Source organism: Gopherus evgoodei, chromosome 13, assembly GCF_007399415.2.
Source record: "Gopherus evgoodei ecotype Sinaloan lineage chromosome 13, rGopEvg1_v1.p, whole genome shotgun sequence".
Lineage (NCBI taxonomy): Eukaryota > Metazoa > Chordata > Testudines > Testudinidae > Gopherus > Gopherus evgoodei.
The window spans coordinates 6,277,865-6,291,055 of record NC_044334.1 but is presented as its reverse complement, the minus strand read 5'-3'; the positions used below and the strand labels follow the sequence as shown (position 1 = coordinate 6,291,055).

The window sequence follows — 13,191 nt, the reverse complement described above, 5'->3', positions numbered from 1 at the left end:
TTGTCAGTTTAATTAAGAAAATACTACCAGAGACAATGTGTTAGTTTCCTCTTTTTTTTCTCTCTCTCCCCCGCTTCTCCTTATTGTTTGAAAATAAAAAAGACTGGAAATTCTTCAAAAGTTTCAATTAAAAATATACATCTACTTGAGTGTATCCTGGGAGCTTACTCTTTCCTCTTCTTTCTGTTTGTTCATTACTGACATAATTTGGCCTCTCTGGAATGCCATGACCACTTTGTGAGGTTTTGCGGGGAGGGATAGCTCAGTGGTTCGAGCATTGGCCTGCTAAACCCAAGGTTGTGAGTTCAGTCCTTGAGGGCGCCATTTAGGGAACTGAGGTAAAGATCTGTCTGCGGATTGGTCTGCTTTGAGCAGGGGGTTGGACTAAATGACTTCCTGAGATCCCTTCAAACCCTGATATTCTATGAGTTTTGAGATTGTGGTATGAGTAGTGATCTAATTTTCCAGAATGGAAGTAATAAATGCCAGAAGTAAATAAGAAGGTGCTTTGAAGCACTCAGGTTCTTCATTGTTATGCCTATTTAATTGAAAATAAAATTTGAAAAACCATGAAGACCAAATTTGAATCCGTTCTTTTCTTGTTTTATTTCTTTGGACAGCTTGATCCATATGACTATGAAACTATAGAAAATGTACTGAGAGTGATACAAAGAGCTGATGAAAATAGCACAAGTATCCAGCTTAACCAGGTACAGTTAAAAATAAGCAGCTGGTACTTTCTTTATAGCCTCTAGCTCATTCTTTGTTTATCTGTATAGTTTTAAACTAATTCAAACATAGATTCTTGCATTACTCCATTTGCCTAATTCCACTGGTATCAGCTGGAGTTGCATGTTTGTACAGAGGGCAAAATGGATTCAACTAAATAGTGAAGTGTAGCTGTTTCTCACAAGAGGGAAAAAACACTATAGCTATACAGTAATCCTGGCAAAAAATATACCCAAAACTTGTGGGCAGATGTTGAGACTGGTTTTTTACTTCAGAAAAATAAGTAGTTATGTAACTTTTCTTCCTGTTTTTTTCTTCTAGGCTTTGAGCTTATTGAAACACCTGGAATCCTATAAAAGAACTTCCCCTCCTGTGGATCTGGAACACCAATATATTTTAGAGCATGTGATTTCTCTGTCTCCAGCTGCTCAAACCAGGCTGCCTTTTCATTTGATATTCTTTAGAACCACGCAGTGTTTCTGGAGTATTATATGTACGATCAGTATTCTAGCTATCTGTGTGTATATTGTACTCATTGTACTATCTGTGAGCCTCACAAATGTGCAACCTTTAATGTATTTATCCTTCCAACACCTAGGAAGCATTGTTGCCCCCATTTTACAGAGGGGGAAGCTGTAGCACAGAGAAACTAAGGGTCATTTGATTGCAGTGGGGCTATGACAATTTATACCAACTGAGGACCAGCGCACAAGTGACCTATCCAAGGTTACACAGGGAGTGTATAAAGGAGGATGGAATTTACACCCTAATCAGAGAACCATCCTTCGTCTCAATACATTTCTTCATTTAGCAAAAAACTTAAATTACTTCATTTCTTAGGGGGAAATTATATTGGGACAGTGTGACTTTTTCTAATTTATTGTCTGATTTTCTTACAGCTGCAGAGCTTACTGAGGAGTCCTTCCCAACTCTTCTCTTGATTTCCAAACTAATGAAGGTAAGGCTGTGCCTCTGTCTAGGGGGATTTTTATTTCAGAATCATTCATTTTTTTCCTGGGAGAAAAATGCATTTTTTTCCTTTTGAGTGTTGTTGGCCTCACTCTATACATGTCAGACTTAATCAAATTTTAATCTGCACCCGATACTCTTCTAGGTTTCGCTGGATACCCTATACATGTCTGCGGCCAGGCATGTCTTTGAAAAAAAATTGAAGCCAAAAGTATTTGAACTAACAAAAGCTGGATGTTCAACAGTGATTAACAAGGAAACTACTAAAACTGTGCAAACCATTCAATCCTATCTGCTATCTATAGTTAATCCAGAATGGGCTGTAGCTATTGCTCACAAGATTGCACAAGAACTTCCAACAGGTATGGTGTGCATGTGCTTGGGGGGTTTTTTGTTTTAAGTTTGATAGGGTTTTTTGGTTGGGGGGTGAGATGGGCAACTTTCTAGTTTTCTGTGTAGCATTTTTTGAGACTAACCTACATCTAGCCTCCCCAAATAATTTGCCATATTTGTTCCTAAACCCAGTTTGGGCAAAATGGAAAGATGCCAGTTGCTGAATATAGGTGGAGGTAATGTTTTACATGTTATTTATTTGTTAATAAACATTTATGTTGTCATGCCATAACTTTGCATGGCACTTCAAAGTTTTTTTTGTTTTGTTTGTTATCTAACCATGTTTCAGACCTGTCAGAATGTAACTGACCCCACTGAATGAAGTAGGTCCAGCTCCCCTCTGCCAGAGTAGGTGTCCCCGTTTGGTCAATTGAGAGGGCAGGCAATACCTGGCGGTTGTAAAGGATCAGGGAGAGAGCCAATGAGGGGACGTCCCTGAAGGAAGTCAGGAGATGGAATCCTAGTGAGTCAGTTCTGACTAGTTCAGACAGAAAGGGCTGATGATTGCTACCAGGAGACTGAAAGGTACCGGAAGGAAGTAGAAAGTGTTTCTGGGTGAAAGGCTGAAGTCAGGAGAGCAGCAAGAGGGATTTGTTGGCTGGCATCCCCAAGCTGGAGAGCCAGGGGAGTAGTGGAGGAGCCTACCTGCTGACCTCTCCAGCATTGGAGAGCTGGACCCAGAGGACCCATGAGAGGGCCAGAGGAGTGAGGGATGCTCTCCTGGTAAAGATGATCTCCCAGCAGAGAGCCTAAGGGGCTTCTTGCATGGAGGAGCAGGGTTCTTCTTCGAGTGATTGCTCATATCCATTCCAGGTAGGTGTATGCGTCGCGCATGCACGTCTGCCGAAAACTTTTTACCCTAGCAACCCCAGTGGGCCGGCAGGTCGCCCCCTAGGGTGGCGCCAGTATGGCACCTGATATATACCCCTGCCGGCCCGCCCGCTCCTCAGTTCCCTCTTACCGCCGTGTCGGTTGCTGGAACTGTGGAGTGCGGCTCTAGCTCTCCTGTACTTGTGGAGGAGGCCCTAGCTCTCCTGTACTTGTTTGTCGTTTTTAGTTGTAAATAGTTCATAGTTAAGTAATAGATAGACTGTTAGCATAGTAGTTAGTTAGAATCTTGTATATAGTTGTCTAACATCGCTTGCGGGTGGGCCGTTGCCCTCCCCGGCACCCGGCCCATGCCTGGCTCGCCGGGCTTCAAGCAGTGCTCGGCATGCAAGAAGCCGATGCCTACGAGCGATCCCCACGACGCGTGCCTTAAGTGCCTGGGGGAATCGCACATCAGCGAGAAGTGCTGCATTTGCAAGGCTTTTAAGCCTCGCACGAAGAAGGAGAGAGACCAAAGACTCCGCGCTCTCCTTATGGAAGCAGCTCTGTCTCTGGCACCGGCGGCACAGTCAGCCAGTTCTACTCCGGCACCGGACTGCGCCGGCACCGGCAAGTCTCCTGGCACTGACCATCTCCGGCACCGGGAGGAGACTCACGTCCCTCGGCGTCTGCAACAACATCCAGGCAGGCCCGAGTGGAGCGCCCGGCACCTACCCTGGCTGCGGCACCACCTGCAGTGCTGCTGTCGACTCCGGGCCCAGAAGATCCGTCGAGTCCAGCCCCTCCTAGCTCCCCCTTAAGATCAGGGGTCGAGCTACGGGTACCGTCTACACCGGAGACCTTTGCCTCGGCTCGGGACTTGATCGCAATGACGGAGCCATTGCAGCCTCAGCCGGCACCCCCGGGACGGGTAACCTCCAGGGGTAAACCGATGCTTCAAGCGCTGTCTCCCGAGTCCCGGCACCGATCACCCCGGAGGCGTGAACGCTCGCGCTCGGGGCGCCGCTCGGAGTCCCAGCACCGTTCTCCCAGGCGGTACCGGTCGTACTCGCGGCACCGATCGCCATCTTCACGGTCCCGGTCGGGCTCGTCTCACCGCCGGCACCGAGACTCCAGGAGCCGTTCACCCTGGCGTTCGGCTCCTCAGTCGACCTCCCGGCACCGAACCGGTGGTAGGTCCCGATCCTGGTCGACCTCCCGGCACCGCGCCGGTGGTAGGTCCCGGTCTCCGCCGCCGTCCCGGCACCGCGCTCATCGAAGGTCGCGGTCCCGCTCCCGGCACCGACATCGATCCCGATCCGGATCCCGGCACCCGGTCATCACGCCGTTCCCGATCCCGATCCCGGCACCGATGTGGGTCGCGGTACCGAGCCTCGGCACCGAGGGGAGCGTCGGTCTCGGCGCACAGAGTCGCATACCAATCAGGCTCAGCGCCTCTGTGGCCTTCTAGGGAGCCATCGGTCTCTTCCCAGACTGACAGCGCCTATGCCATGGGCCAGGACAGACACTCGGCCCTGTTCCAGGACCCTCCACCACAAGAGCGAGGGCCTCAACAGTGGGGGTTTTGGACCCCATGGGCGTATTCCCAAGCCCAGGGTCCGCAACACATTACCCCCCGCCCTACGGGGGAATGCAGACCACCAGAGGCGACGGTATCTAGACCCTCTCACTCCCCGGAAGCAGATGGCAGGTCCAGTCACCGGGACCCAGAGCTCCCTCCAGGGACGGAGGTGCAGCCCCACACGGACCCCCCCGTGGGCACTTTGTTGCCGGGGGTTTCCTCGTCCTCTTCTCCAGATGAGGCAGTGGCGGGTACCTTGTCCTCCAGTCCTCCCCCGCTGGATCTTAGGGCACACCAAGACCTCCTCCGCAGGGTGGCACAGAACTTGGACTTGCAGGCGGAGGAGGTGTCTGAAATTGAGGACCCGGTGGTGAGCATCCTTTCCGCCGATGCGCCCACCAGAGTGGCCCTGCCCTTTATAAAGACAATCCAGGCCAATGCCACTAACATCTGGCAGTCACCGGCCTCCATCCCTCCGACCGCTCGAGGGGTGGAACGAAAGTACATGGCCCCCTTGAAGGGCTATGAATATCTATACGTTCACCCGACACCCTGCTCGTTGGTGGTCCAGTCGGTGAACGACAGAGAGCGCCACAGGCAAGAGGCCTCAGCGCCCAAGTCGAAGGAGGCGAGACGAATGGACCTCCTGGGCCGCAAGGTCTATTCAGCGGGGGCGCTACAGCTCCGGGTCTCAAACCAGCAGGCCCTCCTCAGCCGCTACTCCTTCAACTCGTGGGTAGCGGCGGGGAAGTTCGCGGAGCTCTTGCCTCAGGACGCCCGCCAGGAGTTTTCCACCATCCTGGACGAGGGCAAGAAAGTAGCAAGAACATCGCTACAGGCCTCCCTTGATGCTGCCGACTCGGCCGCTTGGACCCTGGCCTTGGGGCTCACGATGCACTGAATTTCTTGGCTGCAGGTCTCTGGCCTTCCACCGGAGCTCCAACATACAATCCAGGACCTCCCCTTTGAAGACCAGGGCCTGTTTTCTGATAAAACATACCCTAGACTAAAAGACCTCAAGGACAACAGGGTCATAATACGGTCGCTGGGAATGCATACGCCTGCGACACAGCGCAGGCCATTCCGGCAGCAGAACCAGCAGCGGCGGCTGTACCCTCAGTTCCGCCCGCGGCAGGACCTCTCTAGGCGCCGCGGCAGGAACAACCGCCGCAGGCAGTCCGGTGGCCAAACGGGGCAGAACCAAGGCTCCGCCAAGGCCCCTCCAGGGCCTAAGCCTTCATTTCCCCTCCGGTTTTCCCTCCGGATCCCTCCCCGCAGTTTTCCAGCCGCCTTTCTTTTTTCCTCCCGGCGTGGACCCGAATAACGTCAGACCGATGGGTCTTGCGTACGGTGCAGGCCGGTTATCGCCTGCAGTTTTCTTCGCCCCCCCCCCCCACCATCCCCGTCCCTCTTCAGGGACCCCTCTCATGAGCAATTCCTCCATCAGGAGGTGCACGCGCTCCTTGTCAAGGGAGCCATAGAGGTGGTTCCGGAAAACGAGAAGGGCAAGGGGTTTTATTCCCGCTACTTTCTAATCCCCAAATCCAAGGGCAGCCTCAGGCCCATCCTCGACCTGCGGGAACTCAACAAGTATATCGTGAAGTTGAAGTTTCGCATGGTATCCCTTGGAACCATCATCCCATCCCTGGATCCCGGAGACTGGTACGCCGCCCTCGACATGCAGGACGCTTACTTTCACATCTCCATTGCCCCCCAACACAGACGTTTCCTCCGCTTTGTGGTCGACCACCAACATTATCAATTTGCGGTCCTTCCGTTTGGCCTCTCTACGGCCTCAAGGGTGTTTACAAAATGGATGGTAGTCGTCATCGCACACCTTCGACGTTGCCGCATTCACGTCTTCCCCTACCTGGATGACTGGCTGATCCGAGGCACATCGGAGCTGCAGGTCCGCGACCATGTCGACAGGATCAGCACCCTCTTTGCTGCCTTGGGCCTCGTCATCAATGTGGACAAGTCTACTCTGCTCCCCACGCAGCAGATAGAGTTCATCGGGGCCGTTCTGGACTCTACCCTGGCCAGGGCCTTGCTACCCTTGCCCAGGTTCCAGTCGCTGGTGGCCATCATTCTATGTTTACAGGCGGCCTCGCTGACCTCTCTACGAACATGTCTGGCCCTTCTAGGCCACATGGCAGCCTGTACGTTCGTAACGGCATATGCCCGACTCCGCATGAGGCCTCTTCAATCATGGCTCATTGCGCAGTATCGGCCGGCCAGACATTCGTTGGACACAGTCGTCACCGTTCCTCAGAGGACTCCCTTCGCTGGTGGCTGGACTCCCTTCGCTGGTGGCTGGACCAGTCCGTAGTCTGTGCGGGGCTCCCGTTCCATCCGCCCCAGCCCTCGGTATCCCTGACCACGGACGCCTCAGATCTGGACTGGGGGGCACACTGCGGCACCCAGAGAACTCAGGGCTTGTGGACACCTCAAGAGATCAACCTCCGTATCAACATACGAGAGTTGAGAGCGGTCCGCCTTGCTTGTCAAGCGTTTGTCCATCTCCTTCAAGGTCGTTGTGTCGCGGTGTTCACCGACAACACGACGACCATGTTTTACATCAACTAGCAGGGCGGCACCATGTCCTCTCCCCTGTGTCTCGAGGCAATGCGCCTCTGGGAGTTTTGCATAGCCCATTCGGTTCACCTTTCCGCCTCCTATCTCCCGGGAGTGCGGAACACTAGCGGATCGGCTGAGCAGATCCTTCCGTTCGCACGAGTGGTCCCTCCGTCCGGATGTCGCCCTTTCACTCTTCCAGAGGTGGGGTCGTCCCCGGATGGACCTCTTCGCGTCCAGGCAGAACAGGAAGTGTCGAGCATTCTGCTCCTTCCAGGGTCAGGAACCAGGGTCTCTAGCAGATGCATTCCTGATCCCATGGACAGCCCACCTGTGTTACGCATTCCCTCCCGTTCCGCTGATACACAGGGTTCTCCTCAAGGTGCGCAGAGACAGAGCCCGGGTGATTCTCATAGCTCCAGCATGGGCCAAACAGCATTGGTACCCCATGTTGCTGGACCTCTCAGTAGCCAACCCAGTTACCCTGCCCCTGCATCGGGACCTGATCACCCAGGACCACGGCGGGCTCTGTCACCCGGACCTTCCGTCTCTACACCTTACGGCATGGCTCCTGCGTGGTTGACAGGCTCCGAGTTGCGCTGTTCTACCCCGGTTTGGGAGGTTCTCATGGGCAGTAGAAAGCCTTCCACCAGGGCGACTTACTCAGCTAAGTGGAAGCGTTTCTCCTGCTGGTGTTCAGAGAAAGCTCTTCGCCCTATGGAGACTCCCGTCACCACTATTTTAGACTACATCTGGTCCCTCAAGACCCAGGGTCTGGCGTTGTCATCCCTCTGGGTCCACCTAGCGGCCATCTCCGCGTTTCATCCTGGAATGGACAGATGTTCTGTCTTCTCCCACCCTATGGTGGCGAGATTCCTGAAGGGACTGGAGCGGCTCTATCCACAAATCCGCCCTCCGGCTCCTTCATGGGACCTCAACCTGGTCCTAACTCGGCTCATGGGCCCTCCATTCGAGCCATTAGCTACTTGCTCCCTGCTCTACCTCTCGTGGAAGACAGCCTTCCTAGTGGCCACTACCTCAGCTAGACGAGTGTCCGAGCTGAGGGCCCTCACAGTGGACCCACCGTATACCATCTTCCATAAAGACAAGGTACAGCTGAGGCCTCACCCTGCCTTTCTTCCCAAGGTGGTCTCAGCTTTCCATGTTAACCAAGAGATTTTCCTCCCAGTCTTTTTCCCAAAGCCCCATTCGTCCCGCAGGGAGCAACAGCTCCACTCGCTAGATGTCCGTCGGGCGCTAGCATTTTATGTGGACAGGACCAAACCCTTCCCCAAGTCCCCCCAGTTATCTGTGGTGGTAGCAGACCGGGTCAAGGGGCTGCCGATTTCCTCCCAAAGGTTATCTTTTTGGGTTACCTCCTGCATCAGGACTTGCTACGACCTGGCCCACGTTCCGACGGGCCGTGTGACTGCTCACTCCACCAGAGCACAAGCATAATCGCTGGCTTTCCTTGCCCACGTGCCAATCCAAGAGATTTGTAGGGCGGCGACCTGGTCATCGGTCCACACATTTGCTTCCCATTACGCCCTGGTTCAGCAGTCCAGAGATGATGCGGCCTTTGGCTCTGCAGTACTCCAGGCCGCGACCTCTCACTCCGACCCCACCGCCTAGGTAAGGCTTGGGAATCACCTACCTGGAATGGATATGAGCAATCACTCGAAGAAGAAAAGACGGTTACTCACTTTTGTAACTGTTGTTCTTCGAGATGTGTTGCTCATATCCATTCCACACCCGCCCTCCTTCCCCACTGTCGGAGTAGCCGGCAAGAAGGAACTGAGGAGCGGGCGGGCCGGCAGGGGTATATATCAGGTGCCATACTGGCGCCACCCTAGGGGGCAACCTGCCAGCCCACTGGGGTTGCTAGGGTAAAAAGTTTCCGGCAGACGTGCATGCTTGGCGCGTACACCTACCTGGAATGGATATGAGCAACACATCTCGAAGAACAACAGTTACAAATGTGAGTAACCGTTTTTTGTGTTTCATCTGGAAGGGCTAGGAAGGTTGTCCTGAAAGTGGGAAGGAAATGAATGGACAAGGCCACTTAAGTGTGGCAGAAGACACCAGGGTTCCACAAAGATGCTTCCCAGAAGGGATGTTGTGAGGGTTCCCGCTGGGAAGAGCAGGAGTATACTCCAGCTGGAAGGGCTAGGGTGGCTGTCTTGGTATAAGGACGGGAGAAAACTTACGAATTTCAGAGCTGTGGTGGAGAGTTGGGTTGTGGTGAGAGAGACCAGGGTTGTACATTTTATGTACTGTTCAGACTATGCTGGGAGATGATTAGGGAGAGCAGAGACTACTAGGAATGAGCAGAGTCCTGGGATCTGGCACTGAGACTGCAGCTAGGAAGGGGTGGGAGTAATCTGCTAAGGAGGAGAGACCCTGAACAAGCAGGGGAATGACAGCTCTCCAGGCAGAAAAGCGTAGGAGTAGGAAGAGGAACATCTATTTGTGAGCTGTAATTTGGGACTTTGAGTTTTCATTTGAGTTTATTTTCTGTAAATAAACCCAGGCTCCCAGGAGGGGTATTTTGACCACAGAAAAAGTAGTCTGTGTAAGGGGCCCTGAAGGAGTGAAACAGAGGCAGGATGTCATAGAGTGACCTCTGACCCTAAGAGTCCTCAACATAAATGAGACTAGACAAAGAAAAGGGGTAGAGAAAAAAGGGACAAGGGTTACACAAATCACTGTGAGTCTTCTTTATGTTCTGATATTTTGAAGTCAAGACAGAGGTGGAGTGGCAAATGCAGAAGTGGAAGTCAGTGGTGGAAAGCAAAGTGAAAAGTTACATTTTGGGAAGAGTTAGAGACTTATCTTGCTATTAAATTTCTATTAGATTAGGGTTGTTCATAGGATTTAAACAAGTATAAGGCTAAAAAGCTAAAATCTGGTACTGATTACTTACCAGAATAATTGTAAGTCCTAGTTTTTAGAGTCTTGAAAGTAAATATTCCAGCAGGCCTAAAGTATTTAAACCAATGAACTTGCGTCTCATTTATGTTTTAGCTATACATGTAAGATAATTTTCCATCTTTTCTTGCTAAGGAAAACTGATTGAAAACTCGATCAAGAGAACCTTGTAAACATTTTCTTAATATTCTAAACTAGATGCTTTTGAACCCCAAGAGAAGGTAGCAAAACATTTTAAACGGGTTACTCTATGTACCATAGAAGGGATTTGTGAAAACATATTTATTATTCTTTACTGTTTTCTTTTTAAGGGCCTGACCAGATTCAGGCATTGAAATTCTGTCTCTATTTAGCTGAGAAATGGCTAACAAATACTACAACCAAGGTAATGACACCAGATCCACAGGACATACCTGAATATATAGAGATGATAATTTTTATGTTTTTTTGTTTTGTTGTAATTTGGATGATAAAGTGTGCATCATATCAAAGCAAACCATATCATTCAAATAAAAAAAACTCCCACAATATAAAGAATAAAACCCTTTTTATATAAAGTGCACCAATGGAAAGTGACTGGAAAAAATGGCATCCACAACAGAATTACTCTCTGTCCAATTGTCATTTATCTGTCATTTCCTAACAAATATGGGTTATGGGTTGGGTTTTTGTCTGTTGGGGGGTGGGGGGAGGATTCTCATACTTTCCTATTTAACTGCATTTCCTATTATTAATTTGGTTCCAATACAGAACCTTTACTGCTGATAGATTCTTTCTAGCATGCACATCCCTAACTCGACTCTCAGATTCCAGGCTGAATTTCTGGGCTGGCAGGTGGGGACAGAGGAGGGAGGGGAAAACTTGCTGTGGAGTCAGTGAGACAATGAACATAAAACATTACAGTGAGATTTTTCAGAGATTCAAATTAGATTAGAGCCACTCTTAAATTGAAGGTTTATTTTGCTTGCTAGGCTTATAGCTGAACCCAAGTTTTCTTCAGCTTTATCCAAACTCTTTCCCATAAGGTTTCTTATCTACTATTACATATAGACATACCACTTTTGCTGGTGTTTCCACAGTGCTCATTATTGTCCAAGGACACTGGCAATGAATAATATCACTCAAATTATTAAACTACTGTTACATCCCTAGCAGCTGCTCCAGAGAGCTGTCTCTCTGCTTGGCACATAAAGGTCTAGAAACTCAAAAGGAAATATTACAAAAGCAATAGGCTTTACACACTAGTTAAATGTTCAACTGTTACATCAGACTGAATGTTATAGTGAATAGTCAACATTTTTTTAAAAGTCTCTAAATGGAAGGAAGTTTACAAATGTCACTATTTTGATAAAGGATGAATCACACGAAAAAGCTGAAGTACTGCTGAAGAAGTTACGTATGCAGTATCAGAGATCAGCCACAGAAACTGTGCTAATAACCCACAAATTAAGCACCGCAGAGCATCTGAAACTTACTGGAAAGCCAGCAAATCTTATCGTTTTACTCTATGAGCACAGCAGCATAAACCAAAGGATTCAAAATCCAATGAACAGAGATTATCCAGGTTAGTAAACTTTCTCTAGTAAATTTCTGAGGGGCAAAATGGATATAATTTACAAATGAATCTTGCCTGAGGGTTTTTAAAATAAATTTGCATTTTCTATATATGTAGATATTCATGCAGCAGCTAAGGAAATAGCTGAAATTAACAACTTGGATATGAACAAAATCTGGGATAAATTGCTTGAAAAATGGCTGTGTCCAAATATACCAACAGATGAAGTAAGTAGGGAATGAGCTTTATATTTTATAGAAAACTGTTATTCTCAGCTCTTCACAAACCAGGGTTGTGAGCATTTGAGAAGAGAGAGCTGTGCAATGCATCTAAAACAGACTTCAGACCAACTTCATTTCAATGTCTTTTTAGGTCTTTCCAGTCAATTATGCCTGATGAGAACAATTTGAAATGTCTTTCCTTGTACTCTGTATAGAGATCAGAATCCTCATTCTCTCATCTGGTTGTTAGTTCTCTTTAGTGCAGATCCCAGGAAAGGTAGGGAATAGTAAAGATGGCTTTACACATCCTTGAGCTTAGAGCCATCTTGGGCGTAATACAGCTCTCAGTGCACGTTAGAGCAGTGTTGGGGTTGATTGTCCAATACTTTGTACTGCATGTCCTTCCCAAGCAAATGGATGGACAGGGAGAAGGAATGGTGAACCCTTAGCTTCAGCATCCCTTGTCCTCAAAACACTGGCCAGCAAAATGAGGAGTAATTAGCACTTAATGAAGCGATAGCATATATTTTGGAGCAACAAGGAGTAGAGCCGAATAGGAATTGTGACACAGGCAAAATTTTATTTCCAGTGCTCCGTCTGGGGTGGCACAGCTGTGCACAGCCCTTTACACAGGATTTGAATAAAGGCTCAATCTAGCCTTTGAATGATTTTTTCCATTCAAAACCTGCAAGTTCAAATAATTCCGTAACTACTTTTATCCACTTCTGCTTTATAGAAAACTCAGAGCTTTGGGGACATACAGGAAGATGAAGAACTCAGGAGGTATATTTGTCTTATGATATATAGTCAGCTTTTGTTAACTTAAGTTTTTAAAGATCTTTGGCTTCCCAGCAGATAAAACACAATATTGTAGCCCCTAATCAGGCAAAACTCCCATTGGCTATAATGGGACACTGGCTTAGGCAAGGGATGTAGTATTGAGCCCACAGTACTGTTGTGTTTTTAAACATGATCCTGCTGCCCTGCTGATAACGTGCGGAAATGGGCTGTATGTTGGATTTGGCTGAACAGATGGCACTTTCATATAGTTACTTCATTACAAGTTACAGAAGCTAGATTGTTGCCTCTTTAAAACCTTCTCAAAACTAGTTTGTAAGACTGCCACATAGTGCAAAATCAGAGTGGGCAGTCATCATTCTCTAACACCAGGGAAATGGAAAAGCACTATGTTGCACATCTTGTATTATCCCATCTGTATTTTCTCTCAACGCAAGGCTTGAATCTTCAGATACTTATTCCCTCAGGTAGTCTCATTCGTAATGAAACTACATGTGAGATTAAGCACTATGCATGGAAGTAAGGGTTTCCATGACTGGGCCCATAGTTTTGTCATCATATATGCTGTAGGCCATATCCATAATCTAGGGTTAATCCATATCTCATATTGAATATATTTATGTCTGGAATAAAAT

The 13,191-nt window shown here is 48.9% G+C and overlaps 1 protein-coding gene across 5 annotated transcripts in view; it reads left to right on the top strand.

Annotated features, from left to right (window-relative positions):
- KNTC1 (kinetochore associated 1) overlaps positions 1 to 13,191 on the top strand; it is an 81,133-nt gene that overhangs the window by 52,723 nt on the left and 15,219 nt on the right. For all 5 annotated transcript variants that reach the window (XM_030582421.1, XM_030582422.1, XM_030582419.1 and 2 more), the window contains 8 exons: positions 621 to 710; positions 1,051 to 1,222; positions 1,629 to 1,687; positions 1,844 to 2,060; positions 10,294 to 10,367; positions 11,336 to 11,546; positions 11,655 to 11,764; positions 12,495 to 12,541. In XM_030582421.1, the coding sequence (XP_030438281.1) occupies positions 621 to 710; positions 1,051 to 1,222; positions 1,629 to 1,687; positions 1,844 to 2,060; positions 10,294 to 10,367; positions 11,336 to 11,546; positions 11,655 to 11,764; positions 12,495 to 12,541 (980 nt within the window). The remainder of the gene's footprint in view (positions 1 to 620; positions 711 to 1,050; positions 1,223 to 1,628; positions 1,688 to 1,843; positions 2,061 to 10,293; positions 10,368 to 11,335; positions 11,547 to 11,654; positions 11,765 to 12,494; positions 12,542 to 13,191) is intronic.